Source organism: Xiphophorus couchianus, chromosome 12 (assembly GCF_001444195.1).
Source record: "Xiphophorus couchianus chromosome 12, X_couchianus-1.0, whole genome shotgun sequence".
Lineage (NCBI taxonomy): Eukaryota > Metazoa > Chordata > Actinopteri > Cyprinodontiformes > Poeciliidae > Xiphophorus > Xiphophorus couchianus.
In genome coordinates, this window is record NC_040239.1 from 17700724 (window position 1) to 17728566 (window position 27843).

General features: G+C 40.2%; 2 protein-coding genes across 5 annotated transcripts; one reads left to right on the plus strand and one right to left on the minus strand.

Moving 5' to 3' along the window:
* Window positions 1–53: 53 nt before the first annotated feature.
* tpcn1 (two pore segment channel 1) lies at window positions 54–20828 on the minus strand. 3 transcript variants are annotated; one of them, XM_028033168.1, is made up of 27 exons: window positions 20433–20828; window positions 20167–20287; window positions 17509–17642; window positions 16988–17164; window positions 15987–16100; window positions 15747–15877; window positions 15355–15443; window positions 15236–15270; window positions 15058–15116; window positions 14815–14914; window positions 13890–14006; window positions 13657–13781; window positions 13505–13553; window positions 13344–13407; window positions 5331–5375; window positions 5189–5245; window positions 5052–5105; window positions 4857–4929; window positions 4643–4750; window positions 4378–4539; window positions 4164–4279; window positions 1916–1962; window positions 1736–1804; window positions 1553–1649; window positions 1260–1399; window positions 1104–1184; window positions 488–675 (listed from the first exon to the last, which is right to left on the minus strand). In XM_028033168.1, exons 2-27 carry the CDS (start codon window positions 20258–20260, stop codon window positions 532–534), a joined length of 2481 nt encoding a protein of 826 aa, XP_027888969.1. In that variant the 5' UTR covers window positions 20261–20287; window positions 20433–20828; the 3' UTR covers window positions 488–531. The 3 variants fall into 3 exon arrangements, with proteins under 3 accessions (XP_027888966.1, XP_027888969.1, XP_027888968.1); XM_028033165.1 differs by lacking the exons at window positions 20167–20287; window positions 20433–20828 and adding an exon at window positions 17836–19127 and having other exon boundaries at window positions 54–675; XM_028033167.1 differs by having other exon boundaries at window positions 20167–20828.
* Window positions 19278–27843, plus strand: drc10 (dynein regulatory complex subunit 10). 2 transcript variants are annotated; one of them, XM_028033176.1, is made up of 5 exons: window positions 19278–19444; window positions 23502–24138; window positions 24225–24446; window positions 25548–25619; window positions 25878–27843. In XM_028033176.1, the coding sequence occupies exons 2-5, from the start codon at window positions 23521–23523 to the stop codon at window positions 26178–26180; spliced, it is 1215 nt and encodes a 404-aa protein (XP_027888977.1). In that variant the 5' UTR covers window positions 19278–19444; window positions 23502–23520; the 3' UTR covers window positions 26181–27843. The 2 variants fall into 2 exon arrangements, with proteins under 2 accessions (XP_027888977.1, XP_027888975.1); XM_028033174.1 differs by lacking the exon at window positions 19278–19444 and adding an exon at window positions 21193–21495.

Below are 27843 nucleotides of genomic sequence, written 5' to 3' on the forward strand. Positions count from 1 at the left end.
TTGTTTTTTAAATTGCCATCATGATGACAACACAGCAACAATGCATTAATGCATTTCATTATTTGAATAGTTTATTAAAATCTGCTGTTACTTTCCAGTACATTACAGAATGAGAGCTTATACAAAATATTTGGGCCTGCTGAGGCAGTTAGGAGAAACCTTTTACATGGTAAGCGGTTGGATTGACCTTTAAGGAGTGTTTAGTGTTCTCTTGATCAAAGTACATAACATAAGTGTGTTAATACCGGTCAGAGAAACTGTTAAACTAAGGCATCAGATTTAATTCATAATCGATAAATACACAAAGAAATGGTAGTAGCTTGTTTAAGGGGTTCTTCAAAGTGTATCAACACTTCAATCCAGCTCCAGGAAGAAAACAGTGTCATTTTCTCTCACCAACTTCAGTTCAAGAGACTCCAGATTTTTATTCCCCCATAATGGATATTACAGGATGGTGAGTTTGGGGGAACTGGAAATGCTGAGGTTTCCTCTGTTGAGATGATGTGCATGTACATCTCACTACAGTCGTTTTTAGTTAATGCTGTGATGTTCGCTCTGCGAGTTCAGCTGATGTTCTTGGAAGGAAGCTGGATTGGTGACGGGACTGTTCTGATCCAGGTTTAGGTTTTCATCTTCTTCAGGCAAACATTCCTTTGAATACTCTGCATACCACTCCTGATGAAAATAGGCAAAACCGATTACACACCAAGCACAGCTTGCAAAAGTATTTACACTCCTGGAACATTAACATTTTCTCAACGGTTCATCCTCAATCTTCAAAGTATTTTGAGTTGTTATGTAACTGAACATAAACTAGTGCAGAATTCTGATGTAGAAGGAGAGAAAAATGTGTAGTTTTGGTCATTTTTAGAAATAACCTGAAAAGTGTGGCGTGCACTACTAATCAGCCAGTAGGGGTCAATACTTTGTAGAATTGGTGCAAAATTTTCGTTCCACTTTACAATGACGTACGCCTTTGCGTTGGTCTGTCAGATCAAATTACAAAACTACACATTGAACTGTGACCATTTTTAAAGGAGACTTTTTAAAACCCCCGTATCCAGCACAACCAAGTATCCAGCACAATGCCTTCAGTTTCTCACCTGTATCTCCTCCTCGTACATTTTCATACTAAGGTCACTCTTTGTTCTTGATCTTCGTCCCAAGTAAACCAGAAATGTGTGCTGTACAAAAAAGGAACAAAACAGGTTAGCATGGTGAGATGGAGAGGAAGAAATGTCTAGAGATCATGTTCTTACCCCACTCTTGTCCATAGCTTGCAGGACAGCAGTCAGAGAGCTGAGTGAAGACAGTGTCGGGGATGTCTGTTTGTACAACTCCAGGGTGGCCAACGCTTCATTTCTCCTCACCTCTACATCAAACACTATCCCATTTTCATCTGCAACACAATCACACACATTAAATTGACCCATCTTACTAAACACCAACAAATTAGGGGGGAAAGAATGGAGAAAATCTTAAATCCTGTATGTATGTACATTAAACATGTAAAATACCACTTTCTGAATACTACACATGAACTCAAACGCACCCTCTGGATTATCCACTGGTTCCCGGTTCTTGCGACTGTAGTTCATGCGGAACACAAAAGCATCCAGGATGAAAGCCACAATGATTGTCATCACAACCTGACAAAGAAAATAGAAATTATGATCACATTCAAACCAAACTCAAAAGAGAAATGTGTCAAATAAAAAAAACAAACTTCGCTCACCATGGTAACAATGTAAAAAATCATGAAGTACAGACGGCTCCAGTGGCTCGTCATAGACGTCACTCCTTCCTGGGAGAGAGGAGAAATACAGCAGCAGTCAAACAGCGACGCCCACAGGTGAGCAGTAAAACTGCAGGGTGGAGACCTCTGAGCAACAATTAAGCAATGACTAAACCTTACCATAGTGATGTACCAGTTGTTGACCACAGTCAGCTCAAACAGCGTCACTGCAGGGAAAAAGTGAGAAGTGTTTTTTTTTAAAGCCAACTTACAGATCATACAACTATCGCCTTCAAAATACTATTTTCGATATACTTATAAGACACATTGGCATATGGGACCATTTATTTGTTTATATTTACATTCATAGGAACAGACTTTATTTCAGTTTTCTTAATGCTCCATTTAAAAAAAAAAAACCCATAAGCAATTTCTTATAAAACTTCTTTGTATTTTTTAGATAACTAAATATTTTAATATTCAGTATTAGAAAAACCATCTCAAAAGATTAACTAGTTATGTCTCCTCATAACTAGAGATGACTAAAAGCACGCAAAGAAAGATGTGCAAAGAAATTTGTTTGTTATAGTGAAATGTGTTTAAAAGATGCAACATAAAACAAAAGTTATACATGTAACTACGGTTCTATGATTCCTTGATGACCGCCAGAAGGGAGTGCTGAAAGCACTGAATGACTAATACCAGCAATGTTACAAGGAATCCTGAGCACATACCTCACTGAGAACGCCCAGAGGACGCTTACAGAAGAACCTGGCTCAGAGGATGAGGGTGGCCACACTGACATTGTAAAATCTGGTGAACGTGCTTGGGAAAGCCCATGACAGAGCAGCACATATTGTTTCCAGCAGAACCAAAATCAAAAACCCGGCCACTTCTTACCCAAGCCGAAACTTTGCCAATTTCGATGGCTGCTTACAATGAGAATGTGATAAGACTTCAGGCACAAATGCAGTGTTTGTGTCACTGCAAAAGGTGCAGTGACATCAGACTTAAAGGCACAACCAGAGTAACTTCTTACAGTCTAGCAGCTGTAAGAAGGTGACATGGGGAAACTGACTGACCCAGCTTGAACTGACTGACCGTTTGGAGTATGCTGTTCACGCTTCAAACAGATGAACGAGTCTTCATGGAGGCTGAATCCAAATTCACCCCAAGAAAAGTGTTTGTCTTAGATGGAATCAGGCAACTTCTCCAAGATGACTTTGAGGAAGGAGAAGCACACTTTCACTGTCGATGATTACAGTCACCTTCACTGCAGTCAAAACTAACTGCCTCTAACACTAGCTGCACTCTCAGATGAGAATGACCCAGTTTCTGAAACACATGATGACTGTATCTCCTCACAGGAGATACAGTCTCCTATGAGGAGACTGTATCTCCGCTTTAAGAAGAGAGCCTCTCACTCTTCTTAAAGTGAGAGGCAGAGGCAGCCAGAGACACATCCTCCTCCACAGCCAAGGGTGGAGAAGAGAAGCCAGTCATTGAAGTATCCATCTGGCGTGCATGAAAAAGGGATTTCACTTCTGCAGACAACTGCTCAACTCTTGTGGAAAGGGTTGGTCGGACTTAGCTTGCCTCTTCCTAGAAGGAGAAACAGTGACTGTGGCCTCATTCCAGAACTGTAGAGCCTGTAGGTGGGGCCACCAACCCAGAAGTTGAAAGGTCATTGTCAACCTCAGGATGCAACTGGGCCAGCCGAGCCACCCTCACAGCACGGGACATGACACTGCAGTTCATGCAGGGAGTTTCTGACTGCGGTCCCACAGTCCTCACAACAGTGGAAGACATCCAAGTTAAAAACTGAGCTATGTCCAACCACAAGCAGAAAATGGCCTAATATAGGAAGAAGAGGTGTGACCGCTACCATCATCGTTCAAGCTAAATAGTGGAAAATCAAGAGGCCAACAGTCAGCTACATTCAGACTGCAGGATGGAAAAAAAACAAACAAACAAAAAAAAAAAACATACTGGCACCGTTAGCTTAACCCAAAACTCTTATCTTAAAGTTGGCTAAAATTGTCCACAATGTGTAAAATAAGCACAGTGGACAGAAGTCGTGATTGGAATTAGGTGCAAGCGATGCCAACAATGCAGCCAGCAGCCAACAATGTCAGATAACAACTAAATGATCCAAGAACTAAGAGGCTGAAATGCATATGCAAGAAAAATGAGGAACAGAGCCTTGGATGTTCGGCTGGCTGAGGTTCAGAGACATCTGTGTCACAGGTGTGACTTCTTGGTATTACTACTCGAGCGACACATGCGCAAATGAAACATTCAGTACTTAGAGCAGCGCCCTCTGGCGATCACTGGAGGATGGGGTAGTTTTAGTCAGGCTCCCACAGCAAATTAAGGAAAATCTGACTTCACGAAGGTACTGAAAGGTAAAAATAATAGAAAGAATTACCAAAGCTGCTGAGGATGTCATTAAAATTGTTGAGATAATAATAGCCTTCATCCAACACTGTTTTGTTGCCAAATGTTTTGTTGATCTGTCTGTAGGAATCTGCCACTGTGCTGGTGCTAAAATGACAATAAAAAAAAGTACAACAAAAAGGACATTTTAATATTTACTCACCAATTTTCAAAATTAAAGTTCCTCAGACAACAGTGACACTCACTTGCAGCAGTTTGGGAAAACCACATCTGCAAAGAACTCCATACCCACTATGGCAAAGGAGTAATAAAAGATGATTAAAGTCAGGCCCAGACTGGCCATCCTGGGGAAGAGCTCAAACATGGTGTCCAACACGTTGCGGTACCGCAGCTTTATCTTGAACAGTCTGGGAGAACAGGAGCGTGGAAATGTGAGTTGAAAACCAAAACTGGATCTAAATAAAATGAACTATAAACATTTGGCCTGATTGTAAAACGAGGAAAACAAACCGGAGCAACTGGAATGGTCTAAGAACTACAATGAAGTAGAATGGCTCCATTTTGAAAGCCAGAGCGATCAACCCCAAGAAGGCGAACACAGTCACAGAGAAGTCAAACCTGGACAGTGAAAAGCAGAGGAACACTGAAAGAGAATGTTTTCTATACCTATTCATAAAACATTTAATTTTTCTGCTTGATTTTTTTCAGGCAGGGTTTCACTCACAGGTTCCAGCCAGAGCTGAAATAAGCCAACGGCCCCAAACCTGCTATTTTCAGCAGCACTTCCACACCGTAAACTAAAACCAGGACGGAGCAGAGGAGGAATTAGTAGCAGCTGCAATCACCTACATCCAATCGTGCAGTTTTTAAATCTATGCTACATCTGTCAGTGAGAAGAAAGCAGCAGATTTCTACTCACTCGTCAGGAAAACGATGTAACTCACGGGAACAGATTCAGACCAAGAGTATCCACCTGCAGAACCGGAGGAAGGTCGGAGGTCAGGTAGGATTCTGTTTTCATATGATGTGTCTGTGTGTTTGCTGGAGAGGTCTTACTGTTCATTCTGAACGTCTCCACGAGGATCCACACACCATTAATGGCCACCACCACATCTGCAGACATTAACACCAAGGCTTCAGTGTGTGAGTTTGAACAGGCAAAAGCTGGGAGAGCTGTGATGATGTTGATGATACTTACACATGGCGTACTGGAAGGCCTTAGATTTCACCACCAGGTGGATGCCTAAAGAGGACAAAAGTGCTTATACAAAGTGTCTCGCAAAAGTATTTAAACTTTTTGAGCCATTTTATGTTACGACCACAAACTTCAATGCTGTCTGTGGGAGCTTAAAATGGATAAATTGAATAAATAAATAAATAAATAAAAATCTAAGTGTGGTGTAGGTTTAATTTTGCCCCCTTTATTCTGAAATCCCTAAACATTTGGTATGACAATCAAGAAATCCATAAATTTTATCTGTAAAGCACCCTTCGTGTTGGATGAAGCTCGCTAGAAACACATAATAAAATATATTTCTGAACTCGGTTTGAACTGTTCAGGGTCACAGTCTGCAGGTACAAATACCAGAGTGGTGAAGTAAACTGAAACTGGTGGGATACTCCTTTTTTTCCTCCCATCTTTGCTCTTTGTAAGAGGGCTGGTGGATGTTAAAAGCGATATACTTTCATCTTTTCTTCACTTCCCTAAACTAGCCAGGGGAGTCATTGCTAATTTTCTTTGCTTAATTTCTTAATAATCAAAATTCATTTTGATTGTTCTTGGCTGACTCAGTGTTTCACCTTAGGTAAGATTTATTCATTTGTTTAACACATTGCTTTCAGGAATTACTGAATTAGTGAACAGAATCCAATTGTAACTCTGACAAACAAAATCATAAAGACCAAGGACCATAGCTGGGCCAGGAATAAAGTTTTGCAAAAGTATAAAGAAGGTTATATAGGCTATTAAATAATATGAAAAGCTGTAAACATTGTTGAGAATTTGTTTTGGGTTTAAGCAGGATTTGCTTAAGACTTATTATTTGGGATATTATAATTTAATATAAGTTTAGTTGCAGTTGTTTCATAAATCTAGTTAGCATTTGATAGTTAGTATCTGGTTCAAAACGGACTATTGTGGACCCTTAAATGAATGGACTCTATATCCCATGATGCTTTTGAACTGGTAGAAGAAGAACTTGGGGTTAGAGGAAGAAGTGAGCTGAGGACCGTTGGGTTTTTCTCCGAGAAAAGAGCTGTTAGCTGAATGACTAAACTCTGTACGATTCGTTCATCCCTTTTTTATTCACTAAAGTTCATCTGAACAATCCATCCGACTCCTTTTCGTTTTTCAATCAGTCGAATATACAACATTTTTGGTGCCGAAACCCGGGAAGCAGGAGACATGGCTGACGAAGATGGAAGCTGTATGGAGCGACAGGACGGTGGAGAACAGCGTATTGAAAGAACAAGAAGAAAGCGCCGGACAATACGGAGTTCTACTACACGACTACTGAACCAGATTGATAGTGAATTATTAAAGGACGACCCGGACGTCGGACGAGTGCGGGAAATGTTGGCTGTGCTAATGGCAAAGGGGGGCAGTTTAAATGAGCTGAACCGCGCCATTGAGGAGCACACTCCGCTAGACGAAGTGGAGGCGGAGACGGAACTCGTAGAGGAGTATAACGACCGCATCATCAGTACGAACGAACGTGCAAACCGAGTGATGAGGACGTTAGAAACTGTGAGTACGGAACCCCGACAGGCGCGAGTGAGTGAGAACAACGCAAACTCCACACAGCACAGTAATGCTACCGTGAGGCTGCCTAAGCTAATAATTGACAAATTCAACGGAGATGTTAGCTTATGGCAAGAATTTTGGAGCCAATACGAGACGGCTATTCACAGTAACGAAGCTCTTTGTAAGCGAGAAAAGTTTACATACATGAAGACTTACCTCACAGGCACAGCTGCAAAGGCTGTAGCAGGGCTAACTCTGACAGACAGTAACTATGACGCTGCAGTTAAAATACTAAAAGGCAGATTTGGAAGAAAGGACTTAATAATAAATGCTCACATGTCAAAGCTCCTGAATTTGACTCCTGTAAAGAAATCCTCTGATGTGAATGCTATGAGACAGTTGTATGATGAATGCGAAGTTCAAATTAGAAGCTTGGAGTCACTGGGAGTAGTGTCAGACACATATGGAGGCATGTTATGCCCAATACTGCTCCAGATGATGCCAGAGGAACTGGCTCTTGAGTACAGCCGTCAGAGGGGAGACCAGGATGAGTGGAAGGTGCATCAGGTGCTGGAGTTTCTACAGAAAGAAGTTCAGAGTAGAGAGAGAGCCTTGCAAATGATGAGATCATATAATGAAAAGCAAACCCTGCCTGGTCCCAGATTATGCAGTAAATCATATGGATTCACTGACAAAAGGCAAAGGAAACCAAGCATGACATCAGCAGCTGCACTCCATACTGCTAATCAAAAGACTCAAACCTGCTTCTTCTGTGATAGCGCTGAACATAAGGTCGAAAACTGTCCAGAACATGGGGTGTCAGCACGAAAAGAGAAACTGAAGAAGCTTGGCAGGTGCTTTGTGTGTTTAGGACAGAAACACATTGCAAGGTTCTGCAGATCTAAGAGTGGGTCATGTGCCAGATGTGGCGGCAGGCATCACATAGCTCTTTGTGATAAAAATGAGACCCCAACCCCTACAGTCTCTACCAATATGGAAACTGTTATTTCCTCTGTAATCCCCCAAGTTGAGGAAACCAAGCCTAATAGTGAAAACACTGTGCTGCTACAAACTGCTAAGGCATGGGCGGTTGGACCTACCAGCAGGAAGATGGTGCGTTGCCTATTAGATGGAGGAAGTCAAGGTAGTTTTGTACACGAGAATGTTGTCAGAGCACTGCAGCTACCTGTCACAAAGCAAGGGACACTTATGCTTCATACATTTGGCTCTTCAGCTCCCACCCCAGTTGAACGCAACACAGTGAAGCTATGCTTGGAAAATGTGTGGGATACAGGACAGAGCATTGAAATAGAAGCAGTAGTGACACGAAAGGTTTGTGCAGCAGTGATGAAGGTTCCAGGCGAACATGTGCGCAATGAGATGGAAAGGCGAGGTCTCCAACTTGCAGATTTCCCTGGAGAAGATAAACCTGAACTTTCTGTGCTAATCGGCTCTGATTATTACTGGCAAATAGTAACAGGCCGTATAGAGAGACTAACTAAGAGTTTGGTGGCTCTTGAGAGTGCCTTTGGTTGGGCAGTCCAAGGCCCAGTGGCAATGTCCAGTTTGTCAGAGACAACATGCATGCACATTCAACTCAAGGAAGACATCCAGATTGACAAACAGCTCCATGCATTCTGGGAGCTCGAGTCCCTGGGAATCACAAGCGAGAAGCCAGAGAGCCCAGAAGATCTGGAAGTGTTGCAACGGTTTGAGGAAACTTCCACCTTTAAAGATGGACGTTACCAAGTGGAGTTGCCATGGCGACAACCTCACCCAGCCCTCCAAGACAACTACCGCATTGCAAAACAAAGACTGATGAGTTTGAAAAGAAAATTAAAGAAAGATGTTGTCCTGTACAGCAGATACCACGAAGTAGTGGAGAACTATCTAAAAGAAGGAATGGCTGAGGAGGTGCCAAGAGAGGAAATTGCTGCAAAGAAGGTGACATACTATCTATCTACCTCATCATGCAGTGATAAGAGAAGATAAAGCAACAACTAAGATAAGGGTTGTGTTTGATGCTTCTTCTCATGAGGAGGGAAGCCCATCCCTGAATGATTGTCTTATAACAGGCCCTAATTTAAACCCAGACCTGATGAATGTTCTGCTCAAGTTCAGGCTGCATCCTATTGCCTACATGGCAGACATTAAAAAGGCATTTCTGCAAATATCGTTATCAGAGAGAGACCGTGATGCAGTGAGATTTCTGTGGTTCTCAGGACCACCCACTGATGACACAGATGAACATTTGCTGGTGCTCAGAATGACAAGAGTGGTGTTTGGAGCTTCATCAAGCCCATTCTTACTAGCAGCTACTATAAGAAAACATCTGAGACAATACCAGTCAGAACAACCAGAAGTGGTAGAAACCATCAACTCATCTCTCTATGTAGATGACTTCATTTCAAGTTCCAGTAAGCTGGAAGAGGCCTTCAGAGTGACTACCACAACCAAGAACATTATGTCTGCTGCAGGAATGGATCTATGTAAATGGATAACGAACTCGGCTGAGCTCAAAGAAATGTGGCAAGGAAGTTCAATGGATTGCACTACACAACCAGAGACATGTGGATCAGTGTTAAAGGTCCTGGGCTTAGTGTGGAGACTAGTAACAGATGATTTTGTGTTTGACCTCAGAGGATTGCTGGACATTCTAAAGGAGAAAAGGAACACAAAGAGAAGTGTCCTGCAATCGTCTGCTCGCATTTTTGACCCGTTAGGCTTCTTGACCCCTTTCACCATCAGAATTAAGTGTCTGTTTCAAGAAATGTGGGAGAGAGGAATAAAGTGGGATGAAGAACTGCCACCTGATTTGTCCAAGAAGTGGCAGCAGTGGTGTTCAGAGCTCCCTCAACTGCACCGGTTGACAATCCCACGATGGCACAAAATGGACATGCAACAACTGAACAGTCAGGATGTAAAGTTACATGTGTTTTGTGACTCAAGTGAACAAGCCTACAGTGCAGTCGCCTATCTACAAGGAAAAACTAAGGAAGGGGAAATGAAAATGAGTCTGGTGGCATCCAAATCCAGAGTGGCTCCACTTAAAAGGATGACACTGCCACGGCTGGAGCTAATGGGAGCCGTAATAGCTGCCAGGTTTGGGAACACAATCATTAAAGCTCTTCAACTAGACCAAACCCAGCTAACTTTATGGACAGACTCTATGATAGTCCTGCATTGGATTCGAGGCTCTGCTGGCAGGTGGAAGCAGTTTGTTTCCAACAGAGTTACAGAAATCCAGTCTCTAACTGATCCACAGGCATGGTTTCATTGCCAAAGGAAAATCAATCCAGCAGATCTTCCCACTCGAGGGTTGTCTGTCCAAGAGCTGATCCAAAGCACATTGTGGTGGCATGGACCTTGCAGACTAACATTACCTGATCAGTCAGAAAACATCCAGGAACCTGTTCGGGAAGATGAGATGAGATCTGAAATGAGATCCAAACACCAGGTTGCAGTACACCTGGTCAATCAAGATGCAGAGTACTTAAAACCAATGTTAGATCTGGAAAAATACAGCAAACTAAGAAGAGTGTTCAGAGTGACAGCCTGGATAAGGAGATTTATCAGAAATGCCCGCTCCAGAGAAAAAATCAGTGGTGAGCTGACAACAGAAGAGTTGGACAAGGCAGAAAAACACTGGATAAAAGTGACTCAGATTCAGTATTTCAAGTCAGAAATTGATATTCTAAAGCAAGATAAATGCCTCAACACTGACTCTAAAATTCGAGAACTGAAACCATTTCTAGATGAAGATGAGCTGCTTTCTGTTGGAGGAAGGCTGCAACAATCTTAACTTTCATACAGAGAAAGACACCCATGGATTTTGCCTGGTCATCACAGATACACAGAAATGTTGGTGCAGTGTCAACATGAGAAAATGATGCATGCAGGTATACGAGACACCTTAGTGCAAACTAGAGAAAGATATTGGATTGTGAGAGCACGCCAAGTAGTCAAGAAGGTTGTCTCAAGATGCACATTTTGTAAGAAATTCAACGCCAAGGCAGGACAACAGACTACTGCACCACTGCCAAAAAATAGAATAACAGAATCTCCACCATTCAATGTCACAGGTGTGGACTTTGCTGGGCCGCTCTATGTAAAGGAACAAGGTTCCATGAGAAAATCATATGTTGCACGGTTTACCTGTGCTGTAACTAGAGCAGTGCACTTGGAGCTGGTTTCAGATCTGTCCACAAAAAACTTTCTGCTGGCTCTAAAAAGATTCATCTCAAGAAGAGGTTTGTGTAAAGTGGTCTACTCAGATAACGCCATGACATTCAAGAGAGCTGAACAGGATTTAAAGAAGCTCTGGGAGAGCATTAAAGACCCACAGCTGCGAAACTTCTTCTCTGAGAAGGGCATCACCTGGAGATTCATTGCTGAACGAGCATCCTGGTGGGGAGGATTCTGGCATAGACTCGTCAGGTCAGTAAAAGTGATTCTATGAAAGGTACTTGGCAGAGCAAAACTAAATTTTGAAGAAATGTGGACGACCCTTACTGAAGCAGAGGCTATAATAAATTCTAGACCTCTGACATACATGCACAATGAGGTGGATGAGCCACAGCCTCTGACACCTGCTCACTTCTTAGTGGGTCAAAGACTCACTAGTTTGCCTCCAAGAGCATTCCCAGCTGATACCAAGCAGCCAACAGCAACCAAGGAAGAGATGACCCGGAGATGGCGGTACAGGCAAAGACTCATGACCAACTTCTGGAATCGATGGAGGAAGGAATACTTGTTGGACTTAAGATCAGCGCATCGTTGCGACACCCCGACGCCGTCCAAGCTGCAGGTGGGAGACATAGTGCTCATTGGAGAGGACAAGACTCCGAGGCAGAGCTGGAAGCTGGGGAGAATTGAAGAACTGTTTCCAGGCCGTGACGGACTGGTGAGATCGTGTGCTGTCCGAACGACAGCTGGGACTGTATGGCGGAGACCAATCCAACTTCTATATCCTTTGGAAATTTAGATAAACTGTTGTTTATCGGGGGGGAGGATGTTGAGAATTTGTTTTGGGTTTAAGCAGGATTTGCTTAAGACTTATTATTTGGGATATTATAATTTAATATAAGTTTAGTTGCAGTTGTTTCATAAATCTAGTTAGCATTTGATAGTTAGTATCTGGTTCAAAACTGACTATTGTGGACCCTTAAATGAATGGACTCTATATCCCATGATGCTTTTGAACTGGTAGAAGAAGAACTTGGGGTTAGAGGAAGAAGTGAGCTGAGGACCGTTGGGTTTTTCTCCGAGAAAAGAGCTGTTAGCTGAATGACTAAACTCTGTACGATTCGTTCATCCCTTTTTTATTCACTAAAGTTCATCTGAACAATCCATCCGACTCCTTTTCGTTTTTCAATCAGTCGAATATACAACAAACATCTCGCAGAGAAATAATCAATCCATCTTAAACCACCTTAAGCTGCATGGATTATGGCTCAAATTCGATCCTTTGGAGATTTGGCTGTCCCTCCAGATGACAGTGAACTGTATGTCAAACACGAGGCACAGAGGCCAAATCTGGCCCGCCAAAGCTTTTTATGTGGCCCTCTTAACTATGAAGGACCACATAAATAGAAACTTCAAGATGAATAGTTGTGTGTTAAATATTATTTCATAAATCAAGTCAAAGCAGATTTTATCTGTATACTGCCAAATTACATCGATGTGAAAAGATGTTCAATATTATTTAATTTTGAGAAGTACTCATCGAATGCTGAATCAGCCATTTATTAACATTTTTACAATCTGTTAACGAGTTTTATCAATATTTTCTACCACAACTGGCAGGAAACTCTGAAGTTCCATTGATCTTCTTGTTGGGAACATCAATGGAACTACATTTGGGCAAATCCTAAATTAAAACCTGTTAGAGGTTTTAATAGTAAATGACCTCAGACCCAAGAACATGTCCACCCACCATCAGCAAAACTACTCTACACATGCAATCAGAGCTACAATTAAATGGATTAGATCAAATTATATTTATATTTTATGATGGTCCAGTCAAAGTCAAGACCTAAATCCAATTGAGAATCTCAAGCAGGACTTATAAAATGATGTTCACAGATGCTGTCCATCTAATTTGACTGAACTTGAGCCAAATTTGCAAAGAAGAATGTTCTAGGTGTGTGAAGTTGGTAGAGTTGGACCTGGTTCTAGAAAGTATTGGGTTAAGAGAGCTAAATGCAAACTTGTGCCAATCTTCTCAGTATTTTATTTGCAAACCCCCCCCAAAAACCATAATTGGATTTTTTTTCTTTCCACTACATAGTTGTGCATTTTTGTCTGTGTTAATTCTTCACAAAAAATCCAATTAAACATTGAGATTTGAGGTTGCAAACCAACAAAGATGGTAAAAATTTCAAAAGGTTTGCATAAATTTGCAAGTCACTGTATGGGGAATCATGACGTTGATTTTGTTACCTCTCTTCACAAGAACTGAGAACTTACCCTTGAAAATGAGGAAGGCTGTATGAGGAAGATCGTCAAACCAGTGTTCTCGACTTCGTCGCGGCTGAAAAACATTTAGAAATTGAGCACATCACAGTCAGCCAAACAACATTAAATAAACATTGTTCTCATCATAAAACAAAGCATACAAAGATAATTACCTTCCATTTTAATCCAATGACCTCATAAAACTTATAAAAGTCTTGCAGGCTGTAACAAAAAAAAATCTAATCATATACTCAAACCAGTAAATTTCAAAGTAGGACATTTTTATATATAAAAAAAAAAAACAAGAAGAAAAAAAAGACATTACCTAAGCGTTGGAGCCCCTGATGTATTCAGAGCTTTAAATGTGAGAAAACGGTCTCTTGCAGACATTCGAGGCCTGTAGAATCGCATCAAACCGTCAAATTGTTTCAGAGACACTCCCATCGGCCTCTGGAGGGAAAAGAAAAATAGCAAAGCACTTAAATGTTAGCAACAACTTCCCAGAGCCATAGAGACCAAGGCAAAACACATTCCTTGTACCAAAATCAACACACATACCTGCCGGCTAACCAGCAGCTGGAAGGCGTGGTCAATAGCAGAGCGTTTATGAAGCAACAGAGACTTAAACTTCATCTTCTCCACGTCATTAAATGTATCAAACACAACGGCGAGGAGCTGGGTGGGGAATATGAGAAAAAATCCTATTAAAGAGTCTTATTTACTGCCTGACAAGAAGTATTTATACTCTTTCCTGTTTGCATTATGTCAAATTGGAACCACAGACTTCCATGTATTTTATTGGGATTTTATGTGATAGGCCAATGGAAATATAGTGAAAGATTCTAAACTGAAAGGAGAATGATGTTTTCAATTTTCTGAACCCTCCTTTACTCTAATATCTCAAATTAAAATGTGAAATTAAGCACATCCCATTGCCAGATCCATTTTAGCAGCAGCAAGACTTGAGATACACTTCTACCAGCTTTGCACATCTTAACTTCATTTCGGGGCATGCAAGTAAATGGGGGCTGAACACAAATGCATACAAAGCTCTTTAGTTTTAAATTAAGCAATTATGCACTATTTTGTGTTGGTCCCTTTGAGGTGTGTGGGTTTAACAACAGAAAATGTCTCTAAGAGGTGAGAACAGTTTTGCTAGGAGCTATATGTATGGCGGGTTGCAACTACTTCACTACAACATTTAACTTTAGTGAAATGAACAAACTGAACTTTTTTGTTTCTTACAGGTTACTTCAGAGGAAAAGGGGCTGAATACAGATGCTCATTTTCAGATTTCAATTGTAAAAAATTGTAATTGATGTATTACGCTCCCTTCTTTGTCTTCACAAATCAAGCTGAACTTTATGTGGCTCCATCATAAAATTTGGATAAAATGTATTGAAGTTATAATTGTAAGAAAGGTATGATTGCTTTGATGTTAATGGAAGTGAAGTCTGTTTTAAAGGAGTGAAAATCTTTGTACCAGGTTCATGATGAAGTAGAGTTCTATGGAAAGGTAGACGATGAAGAACACGCAGGACCAGCGGTTCTTAGAGTATGCTGGCATCATCACATCAGGAAAACTACGAGAGAAAAATTCAACCATACCGACCAAAAATGAAAAACAGCCTAAAAACATTCAGAAAATGCAATTGTGGAAGAACTAGAAAATAGTAACTGGACATCAGGTATGGAAAAAAATTACCAAATAATATTTTCTGCTTACTTTGCTGTCGTAAGCAACACAAATAGGCTGACGAGGCTGTTCTCCAAAGAGCTGAAGTACTGTGGTGAGAGGGCAGAGTCTGAGTGAACACATGCATGTTGCACAACAAGAGAGGAACCAAACCGCACTGGCATAACGATTATAAACTACAGTCAGGCAAACCAATGAGTTGCAATACCGGGTCAGCTGTGTTTGTAGAAAAGAGACAGAAACCTGGAGGAAATTTAAACCAGATCATGTTATTACCTCCATTTAAAAAGCAGAACAGGCGAAATTTAAATCAAAACTAATTCTTACCCAAGATGGCAAATATGACCATGAAGAAAAGCAGGAGCAGGAGGATGTCAATGAAAGATGGGAGAGACTGGAAGAGCTGACGCAAGTTTCTGTTTGGATCGAAAGATACATTGTCAGAAGATGATTGACAATAATCAATCATATGAATTTAGTAACATCTTTTTAGTGTGCACACTTGCGTAATTCAATAAAACACATCAAAGAAAGGAAGAAAGAAGCAAAGAAGGAGAGAAAGAAACAAAGAAAAAAAGGAAATGGACTACAAATAATTTTCAAATTTTACATTTTTAAAGACTGCATAGGAACCCTGTAAAGTAGCAGCTGCTTCACCTGCGTGAGCATGTTCATGTGCGTGTGTGTGTGTGTGTGCACGCGTTTAGTTAATCAGCCACCTGCGCACAGCACCGCAATATCTGCAGTCCACCAGGAAAATCGGTCTCAGAGCTCGGGTCACTCGCATGTGAGACGTCTGTCTGATCAGAACCACGATGGCCTCTACAAACTGCAGCAGCAGCACACACGCCTGCAACAGAAAGATGAAACAAAACAAACACAATGTAGTAACCAAATGTTTACCAGTTACACATGTATGAAGCTTGCAGACACAGAATATATCAGAGATGTCAGGGCACCTTCACCATGGTCCTCTTGTGTCGTATAAACGTGTGGAAGCCTAGCCAGCGAAGTTTCATGCAGAGCTCAAATCCCACCAGAAGCAAAGCCAGCAGCTCCAGAGTGGCATGAACCTACAGAGGAATCACACACACAACAGCTTTTACACACAACTGGGTCTAAAGAAGTGCTTGAATACAATGAAGCTGATTTCTACAGATAATTAAGTAACAAACACAACACTTGAAAAAGTACCCAAACTCCCTGGAGAATTTTGTCTCTACAGCAAATAACTTCAACAAGGAGGGTTAGTGTATGATTGTCAAAAGACAAGAAAATGACAAATAGTTTTATACATAAAAATCTGAAGAGTGGCGTGTATTTGCCTTCAGCCTCACCAAGTCAAGCTGTATATCTTTTATTTGTGTCTACCAGCTTTGCATGTCAATATACTAAACCCTTTCCTCACTCCTCTTTGCAAAACAGTTCAAGCTCTATCTGTGAATATCAAGTTTCTAAATCTCAATTGGTTCTCAGGGCCATTCTTACTCATACATTTACTGTAAACTGTTCCATTGCATCTCTGGCTAGATATTGAGGATCACTAGGTTTCTTTCTGGTGTTGTGGATCTCTGCAGCTCCTCCAGAGTTACAATCTTAGCTGCTTCTCTGATTAATCCTTTCCTTGCCCAGTCTGTTAGTTTAGGAGGAAGGTTATGTCTCTGTTGGTTAGCGGTTGTGGTAGCCGTTCTCTATTTCCAGATGATGGATTTAACAGGCCTTCGTGATGTATTACAAGCCATTGTATCCTTGACTTTGAGGAAAACCATACTCCACTGTTTTCAAAATTTTAATTGGACAAAAAAAGGAAAACCATTTATCCACCTCCTTTTACTTCACAAATATGTTGTCAACTTTTGTCACTGTATGAAAAATCAGAGGCCATTTTTGGGGTTATTTGGGTTAGCTGGAGTTGAAATGATGAACTTTAAAAGAAGTCCAATGCCAGATAAAAACTCACGTAGACGTCCAAGCGCAGCGAGGGGACGGCGGGAGCTTCACACAGCGACAGCATCAGCAGCAGCAGACCCGTCACCAGCTCCATCATGTAGAACAGGTGATTGTGGGCGAACAGGTACGCCGCCAGTGCTTTTGGGTTTCGAGGGTGACTGAAGAACTTGTCATTGTTCTCTCCTTCCTGCAAGATCATTTCAAAACATAGACAGTAAAACATCCTTATCTGACAGGACAAAGCAAAGTTTGACATAAAAATAGTTCTTTTTTTTTTATTGGAAAGGCCATTTAGTGACTTCAAATTCTAGATGGAAGCTTCTTAATTATTAAATATTTGAGCTACTGCACTTCATTTGTACTTAGCAAACACTTCTGGTTCTATAACTAGATTTATTACTTCCTGTAGTCCAAGGTTTATCCATCTGCACATTATATTTAGCCCAGGAGCAATCTTAAAGCCATTAACTGATCATGTGAGTGTGTGTGCAAAACCCCCAGTATAAGGCAACATGAACATGTTTGTGATACCTGCAGGTATATGGCTGCCTCTTGGTAGTTCATCTCCCAGCTTTGCTTTAAAGACACATTTTGGGTTTTGTTGCTCTGTGCCCCATGTGTGGAAATCACAGCATTGTTCACTAGGTCATAATTGCCTCCTCCATCTGAAAAATAAAGAAATTAAAGTGTCAGCATGTTGGAGCAGATATAATAAGTCTGTAAAGTCAAACACTTCAGATGCTAAATATATTATTTGTTTTGTTTTTTTTACAAACTAATCCTTAAAAATTATAATACAATATCAAAATTTTGCAGGAACCCTGAACATAAGCAGTAGAGAGACAGGTATAGGCGTACCAATGCAGTCAGGCTCTAACTGTAAGCCAAAGGAGGAGATCGCAACTGGACTCTCATCGTTACAGGACTGATTGCCATGGAAACCAGTTCCCTGTCCACACAAGGACGCCATTGGTGAAGCTATGTGAATGTATCAAGATTGCTGATGTCCAACAAAAAAACCTCAAAAAACTGTGTGATTAGCAGCAGACCAATTGCATTGCAGCACTGCAGAACATCTGGAGATATAGATGGAGAAACATTCCAGTCAGCCCTGATGGAAACACCAGAGACAGAGTCACGAGTCGAGACCAGAACAAATCCTCACAGACGCTCAAACATCCCGGAAGTATAAACAGTCCTGGATACAAAACAGTCTCAGAAAAACAGAGAGACCAGTAACGACAACCGTAAAGAGACACTAAGATTTACACAGTGAAATGTGCCTCAAGCTGAGGTTGAAGTTTGAGCTCAACTCTGATATTTAAAAAGAAAAAGCTGGGTGTGCAGCACTGACATGCCAATTTCTTCTCCTTCCTGCTTCAAACAGGATACTCACAGACACACCACAAGAGGAATTGATCCTGCCTTATAGCAGAAACCGACATAAAAAGTCACGCAAAAACTCAATGCCACGCTTCTATAAATTTACTCTTCAAAATAATATCAGAGCTGCAAATTGTTTTTAGATGAGCAGTTCCTGCAGGTGATCCTCTGCAGCTGCACATTTTACTCCTCTGCCTTCCTGTCTGGTCACTCTCATCCCACGCACAAACAAAACACAGGCAAGAGTCTCAGAAATGCGCTCCCAGATGTTAGCCGTCCACAGCGGATTGAGCTCAAGTGTGAAGAAGATCACATTCGGGCCCAGCAGCAGCCTAAGCGTCCTCCTGACACCATCGGACCCCGAGTCTGTATGTGAGCCATTCAGATCGCTCATTTGTCTGAGAACAATAAAACATTTGGAGCTCCGCGTGAAAAACACGGTGAAGTCAGCCTCACAGAGATACAAACAGACGCCACAGTGCAAGTAAAAAAAAAAAAAAAAAAAAAGAGAGGAAGAAAGTAAATCCGCTTCTAGATCAGCTCAAGCTCTACTCCTGTATCCAGGCATGTGACTCCTCACTGAGGTGATACAACTGCATTATCCTTTAAACTCCCTCCTGTTTCCAGAGGGTTCCAGCAGCAACAAGTAAAACCAAAAAGTTTCACACTTCTCTCTCATAAACCACTCCTAGATGTCCTGAAAGGAAATACACATTCCTCTCTTCTTCCTGTTCATCCGCTGAGCAGGAGACAGTGATCCAGTGAGCTCACAGGAAAAAAAAAAAACGCACACATACACCCTGCAGACACTCATAAACACAACACACACATGCCCCCCAGGAACATCCGGGAGGGACTGGGGGAGGGGAGTAGGCGGTCTGCTGAGCCAGCTGTTTCTCACATGGTTATTTTGTAGTTTATGTGAGCGAAACAAAGGCAACATTAGGACTGTAACACTGCATATCTTCCCACCAAGTCTTCTGGACAATATACTGCATTTATTTTTGAACCTTTGTGATCAAGATGTGAGGAATATTTACAGCTGCAACATTAGAAGGCTTCCAACCAAATCCCTGCAATTATGGTAAGCAGACCAGGATCAATCTACACACCCAAGTATAATATCTATATATCTTAGAGATACACTGATCACGCTTTTCCTGCACAATATTGATTTTTGGTTTTGTTTGAGGTATGACCTTTTGCCCTTTAATATAAAGGACAGTAGCATATAAAATAGTGAATGTGTTGTGGGCTCTTTGATACAGGTAGCTATTTTGAATATAAAATAAAATGGAAAAATAACATTACAAAGCCTTTAAACTTAAGAAAGTGCACAAAATTATATTTTTGGGTATTGTGTTTACAGACTGAAAGTACTGGGAGTTTTTCTGTTTTGTTTTTAATGGAAAGGGAAATGCGAAAACCAGATTTTTCACAATATGTTTCACAATATTCAATCAAGAACTCAAAAAGAAAATCAAAATCTGTGAAATTTCAGGAATGACAAAAAAACCCCCCCAGTAACCTTTAAGATTTCAGGTTTCGATTCAAATTTAATATAGCAAAAAGCATTGGTACCAAAAACAAAAAAAACTGTAGAACTAGTAAGACTGTACTACTGCATTAAAATTCAGTTTGTATGAAGGCTCTTTGTGTCTTTATCTAAAAAGCTGCACTGTCTCCTAACTGCATTTACTTTGGTAAGGTGCATTTTCTAACAGGAAGTGCAAACAATGACAGCAGCACCAGACCAGACACACCGTCATTGAGGAAAGCTTAAGCAACTCCACTGCTCAGACTTACTTTGGTCTCCTCTTTCAGTCTCCTCTTCGTTCAGCAGACCGCTGTTTGCCTCGTCCCACGTCAAAATGAGAGGCACGTCGTCGTCAGACTCCATAATCACAAATAAATAGGTTCAAATCCGCTTTGAAAGTCACAATAAAGGCCAAAAGTGACTAAATAAACACAAAGTTAGTACCGCAAACGCACATTTTCAGTGCAAAAAAAAAAAGAAAAGACAAAAAGCCCCAAACAGGATTAACAGTAGTTTGTTAGCTAACAAGAGTTACCTGTCTGCGTACTCTGTGCTGCTACAGGTGCGTGTATCTACAGTCAAATGTCCAGTTAGCACGGACTACGTTCGGCGACAGAGAAGAGAAACGGGGTTGTTTACCGATTCAAACATATGTCACCGATTCACTGGTTCCCTGTCCCTCAGGCTAACGAGCTGTGGCTGTCTGTCTGGGTCCATCTCTGCATCATAATTAGTTCACAAGCTGCCCGCTTCATAACAACAACTGCTGGGGCCACCTGTCACCGAGAAAGGAAGGCAACACCTGGACACCTGATCTAATCCATGGCGCCCACCTTTAAACCTCCCCCCTTTTCCCTCTACGACAACACTAGCGTCGAAACAACAATAGATGAAATCCTAGATCAACAACAGACCTTCCCGACACTAAAGGAATTTACGGCAGGGGATTTTCAAAATAAAGTCGAAGATGATAAATTGCTTTTACTTGACACATTTTAAATACAAATTAATAAAGAGTGTGTGCGCCAAATCCACCCTCGATCATTTGACATAAGACATCTCTTTAAAACAACGATATTGAGCCGTAGAGCACTGAGTCTGTTTGTGAAAAGAGATATTCGCCTTTCTTTCTTTCTTGAAGATAAAAAAACTAAAAATAAAAATGAGAGGGATTTCATGGCGTTGTCGACCTTAAAACCTTTAAAAAAACGTCTAGAACAAGTTCAAAATTAAAAGCGAAGTCCGTGTACAGTGAGCCTAATTCGAAACCACAAACCGGAAGTCAAGTAGATTGTCGTCATAGCAACAGAAAAAAACATTGACCCTCGGAGCGATCCGGGCGGTAGGAATAGATTTTTTTCCCCCCTTTTATCAAAGTTTGGATCATAAGACCGATTTACATAGTCGAGAGGAAAAGGCCGGAAGAAAGAAAAGAGGAAGAGAGGAAAAGGAAAAGGTCATTTGTTCTTTAAATCGAGATAACTTTACTGAATATCTTTAACCCTCACCTGGAGGCCATTACCAAAGATACATCCTCTCAACACCAGCGGACACGTGCAACAATCTGCTAAGCAAACTTTAAGGAGTTGACTGTTGAGGTGATTATAAATCATTTTCAACTTCCACAATTTTGATAAACATGTTAAAACTTTTGAAATTCACATTTTCACATTCAATTGTAATTCAATCAATCTAATTTTAATTCCAAATCTGTCGGTGGTATGAATAATTTTGGTTGTATAAGCTTCCAATGTTGTTGAGATTTGAAATGAGAAGACCTACTAATCATGAGCATCACAACAAGATCCTTCGTACAGATTCCTACTGTTTACTGGTAGTATTAAAAGCATTTAAAATTAGTCAAAACAATTACACCGTGTTCCAAATTATTATGCAAATTGGATTTAAGTGTCATAAAGATTACATTTTTTGTTGTGCTATTAAATTTATAGATGGTATTGTGTGTGTGTCAGGGCTCTTTGAATCACTATAATTAATTTCAGAGAGCTGGGTTGATGTGCTCAATTAAAGGAAATCTACTTAAGAAGGATGTTCCACATTATTAAGCAGGCCACAGGTTTCAAGCAATATGGGAAAAAGAAAGGATCTCTCTGCTGACAAAAATCATCAGATAGTGTAGTGCTGTATGACAAGGTATGAAAACATTAGATATTTAATGAAAACTGAAGCGTTATCATTGTACTGTGAAGAGATTTGTGGCTGATTCAGAACAAAGATGGGTTTGTACAGATAAAGGCATAATGAGGAAGGTTTCTGTTAGACAAATTCATCGGATTAAGAGAGCAGCTGTTAAAATGCCCTTACAAAGCAGCAAACAGTTATTTGAAGCTGCTGATGCCTGTGGAACCTCAAGGTGGAGCATGAACCTACTATTAGTCACCACTAACCAGAGCTCACAAGCAGAAACAGTCGTAATGGACCCAGCCGTACATGAAGATTAATTTTCAAACAGACTTGTTCACTGATGACTGCTGTGCAACCCTGGATGGTCCAGATGGACGCAGTAGTGGATTGGTGGTGAATGGCCACCACATCCCAACACGGCTGTGACGTCAGCAAGGAGGTGGTGGAGTCATTTTCTGGGCCGAAATCATGGGGAGAGAATCATTGAATCAGAGAATCAAATTCAGAGTCCCTGAAGTTGTGAAAATGACCTCAGCAAAGTATATGGACTTTCTGACTGATCACTTTCTTTCATGGTTCAAAAAGAAGAGCCGTACCTTCAGTAGCAACATCATCTTCATGCATGACAATGCACCATCTCATGCTGCAAGGAATACCACTGTGTCATTGGCTGCTATGGGCATGAAAGGGGAGAAACTCATTATGTGGTCACCATCCTCCTCTGACCTCAAGCCTATTGAGAACCTTTGGAGTTTCCTCAAGCAGAAGATCTGAGGGTGGAATGCAGTTCATATCAAAACAGCAGCTCTGGGAAAATATTCTGACATCCTGCAAAGAAATTCAAGCAGAAACTTTCCACAAACTCACAAGTTCAATGGATGCAAGAATTGTGCAGGTGATATCAAAGAAGGGCTCCTATGTTAACATGTAACTTGGTCTGTTAAGATGTTTTTGACTGAAATAGCTTTTGATTTTAGTACATGTGACCACTTAATGCTGCACATTCAAAGAATGACCGTTTGCAGTTCTTTATAATCCATAAAATGTTTAGAAAATCTGCTGGGCATAATAATTTGGAACAGTTCATTTTGAGTTTTTTATTTTTTGAAAAAAATACTGTTCTCATTGGTAGCTTTGTTCAGTAAAATTAGATTTATACTGTAATAGTTCATGACTTGAAAATTATATTTACCATCATTTGCATTGACCATTTAGGAAAATCTGAGAAAATATCACTTGCATAATAATTTGGAACACGGTGTTGTTACCCTATATGTAATTAAGAAACTTGCATGGCCAGGCTAGAGACTAGATCCAGTCCTCAGTGGAGATTTGGAAAAGTTTAAAATAAACCTCAAATCAGTGGATATTTTAAAAGGTTACAGTAAATTGTCAGTCAAAACATTTTTAATATACTGTATGATTTAATAATCTGTGTTTCTCATTCTTGTAATCTTAGAATACTACCAAGCGACAACATGTTAGCTGAAGAAGCAACAACTACAACAACTGCAACAACAACAACAACAGAAGGCTCTCCATTGAAGCCAACCAGGAAGCTCTCTTCTGAAGCTCAATGTATTTCAAGAGTACTAAAAAACTGCATCAGTCAAGTTGAGATTACAATAGCTCTAGGAAACATCATCCAGTTTTATACTGTGTCAGGTGTTGAGGATGAGGACTTGAGTAATCTTCTTCAAGCACATCAGGTATTAGTGGAAAGACTGCTGATGCTTGAATGTCAGAAGCTAGATGGGCTGAAAGACAGTCAAACAGAAGAAGTAAAGATGAGAGAGATAGTTCAAGTTAGAGAGAAGATAAAAAACTCAGTCAGAGATGTGCTGAGATTTTTCAGAGTCCATCCAAATGTTTTTTGGAGCTTAAGAGAAGAGATTAATATGGAAGTAGACAAGAATGAGCGCATATTAATCAGAATGCTTCAGATGTTTCACTGCTATGTGGAGAAAAGGTTGTGTGCTGAAAATCAGCTGCGGGTACCTCAGAGACAACAGCCTTTGTTCCTCGACAAAACTATGGAGCTACTGAGTTTAGAGGAAGAAGACTCGGCTTTAATCTTGAAGAACTTAGATCAAATGGTGAGTAATCATTCTGGATGTCGTAAGCAACCTGTCTTCAAGAGTTTGCTTTGACACATTCAAGCCCCTTTTTGCCATTCCTGCAGATCTTGCAGAAGGACTGTGAGATAAAGAACCTGGAGAGATATTTTAAAGAGCAACATATGCAAGCTGAGCATGAGTTGGCTCTCCAAGAGGAGCAGGAGAAGCTACATTTGACTATACTAAGTGCTGAGAAAAGGGATCTCACAGAAAAAACAGATCAACTGAACCAGGAGCTCCTCACCTTGATGAGTGAAAACAGAAAGGCAGAGAGAATTCTGCAGGAGGTGAGTTTGCAGAAAACGTTTGTGCACATTTTTAATGTTGCATCCACAAACTACATGGGCCAACACTATTGTACAATAATGTAAAGTTGAGAGGAAATAATGCATGTTTTTAAAACAAGTTTTATACAAAAATCTGTTAGTGGCACTCATTCAGCCCCTCTTCTCTGCTACTTCTGAATGAAATCCAGTTAAACAAATAATCATAGTAACCAGTCCAGTTGCTTGTAATTTAATCTAGCTCTTCTATAAATGCCCTCAGAAATTCAATAGAAAACATTACTGAATAAACAAATATGAAAACCAAGAAAAAATGAACTAGGTGAAGTTCTAGATTGGTTTAAAGCAGAGTTAGAATGTAAGATTTTCTCCTAAATGTCAAAGATCACCACTCAGTATACTGTCCAATAAAAAAGTTCAGTAACTATAAATCCGCAAAGACTAAATTTAATGCCAGTGAAGGAAAGGAGACCGTAAATTAAAAAAGAAGCCTAGAGTGTCATAGTAACTATGGAGGAGCTGCAGAGATCAACAGCTCAGGTGGGAGAATTTGGTTGCAAGAAAAATAGCTATGGAAAGAAAGTAATCAGAAATCCTATTTCTGATGGGCTTCTGCAATTCATGAAGGAGCATAACAAACATAAAAGGTAATCTGGTCAGATGAGACCGAAATGTAACTTTTTTGCCTCAAAAGGTAACAGAAACAGAAAGTTATGGCATTGGCTGCGTCATGCAGGAATGTTTTTCTTCAGAAGGCAGGGTGAAGCTGATCAAAATTAGTGAGAAGATGGACGGGATTAAGTATGTGTGTTAGAACTGTCCAGTCAAAACAAGAGTTAAAAATGCTCCCCATTCCTATAAATTTGAATCTTGATATAAAAAAGAATCAATGCTGTTAGTCACGTAACCCAAAGGATTTGAGAAATTTTAGATGTTTATTTGCTTCTTTCCTTCTACTTCACTATGATGACGTATTTTGTGTTGGTGTATCACATTAAATTCAACTAAACATATTAAAAAGTAGCTGTTAGGAAAAGATTCAGGGGATATAAATACCTTTTAAATGCACTGTAGCTGACACTGCTTTCTTTATTTTTGTGACAGGAAAATGACGGTTTGAGGAGAGAAACTGAAAACATTTTACAAACCTTTGACAAGGACATGCATGAAATTCAGGTAAACCAAAACAAATCAGCTGCTGCCAAGTGCCAAAGTTTTCCAGACATAAAAATGCTTGTTTTTTTAACAATACGTTATATTCAAAGCTGGCCTTCAGTAAATACTAAAGTCCTGTAAATACAGTTACCTGATAATAATACTTTTTAAATAAATGTTCTCATAGACCTTAAAAATAGGCCACTGCTTCCTCCGAGAGGCTTTTAAAAAATACACATTACTTCTCCATTCTTTCACATCCTTTCACGTTTGCCTCAGACCAAGCTGGAACTGATGGAAGAGAATTATGAAAAGGAGCTGGAGGAGGTGAGGAAGCTGCAGGAACCCTATTCTATCCTAGAGGAGAAGTACAATGAGATCCAGGAGAAGAGGCGTCTGGTAGAAGAGAAGAGACAGGAGGAGTTGAGGAAGCTGAGGCAGAAGACCAAAGCTTCTATCGTCATCCAGGCTTATTGGAGAGGGCACATTGTCCGCAAGTCCTTGAAGGGCAAGACCAAGAAGGGCAAAAAGGGCAAAAAGGGGAAGGGCAAAGGCAAGGGCAAGGGCAAGAAAGGCAAATAAACCAACCAGTTTCACACTATCTGTAGTTGTTTGTAGTTTATACTTTATATTGTTAGTTATCACTCTTAAGTGACAACGTTTTGGTCAAATTTCAAACGCTTATGTTCCCAGTTTTGAGCTGAAAACACAGAATTGCCACAATTCCATGTTTTAGAACTGTTGTTTTATGAAACGGCCACAAGGTGGCAGCGCAGATCTCCATGTTCAGACTTAGCAGCGATCATAATTGAAAGGATTCGGGGTTACCCATGGACAGCTGTGGGTTTGTGACCTTACAGGGCCGGCCACATTTATTGGCCATGCAGGTAGTCATATGTAGAACGCCTTAAATATAGTTTAGCCTTTATTGCAGAATTATAATTTTACATTTTTTTTCACCAGTCTCTCCTTTTTGATTTACTCATATCAATCTCTGTTGCTGAAGAAGAAAACCATGTGAAACAGAAATCTATTTGTTTTAGCTGCTGACCACAAGGCTGGAAGAGGATCTATATTTATCTTTTCAGCTATCTGGGTTATCAGATTGGTAAGTGAAGTAATACATTTCAATAATAATATAAAAAAAAACCAATCTACTGTAGTGTGAGAGAACTTCATCAAAGATTGTCATCTTGTGGTCACCACAGCTCCAAAACAAATCATAGATGCCATTTACATTTAAAGTGATTGGGAGAAATGTCACAAAAAAACATTTCCTACCATCACAAACATAAATGTATGAAACTTCATAACTTTATATGGACTTGACTTGGAACTGGAAACTTTGGTTAGATAAGACATAACTAGCTTTTCTGCAACAATAATTGCAAGAGGATTTTGTGTGAAACAAAAGAAGAAAATGTGGAAAAACCCCTTAAATCCTTTGTTGAATACAGAGGAAGAGCTATGTTGCTGTGGACCTGTTTCTCACATTCACATTGCCTTAAGTCTTAGGCATCAGAGCATTATGGGGGAACTTTACTGCAATAATTGGAGAGCACACATTTTCAGTCTGAAAGCAGGATTTTATGTTTTTTTCCTCTCAAAACCTTTAATACTTTTGCTTACAGTTTTGTTTTGAAAGCAGGACTTTATGTTTCTCTTTTGAGAAGAAAAACATGAAGTTTTTTCTCATGCTCAGACATAGTCTCTGCTCGGACTCTGCTCGCTTACGAAACATTTTCTGCTTGCTTCTGGAACAAAATGCACTGTCGCCTGGCAACCTCTCAGCCAATAGAATGAAAGTGTTGTACTGGGTGCGTTTGTTTCCTTGTAGCGGGTGTGCTTGTGTGGCTACTATCGATTGTAGCAACCTGCACCACCTACAGGTTGCACATATATTTTAATCTTAATCTGTGTTTCATTAGCTGTAAACTGTAAGGTCATCATAACAGAAAACATCAGTCTGTGTGTAATTAATCAATATAGTGTGTTTCACTCATGAAATAATAAACTTTTCGTTAATATTTTAATGTATTGATTGTGACTGCATATGAAAAGATTATGTTTCTATTTATGAGGATATTCCACCACATTGTTCTACAATTGGCTGTGTGAGATTATGTGGGTGTCATTATTGATGAATAATGTCAAAGATTTTTACACATCTTTAATCCAAAACTAACAGAAAAAACTGAATTAGCACATTTCCTACCACATCAACCACATTAAAATGAAAGAAAAA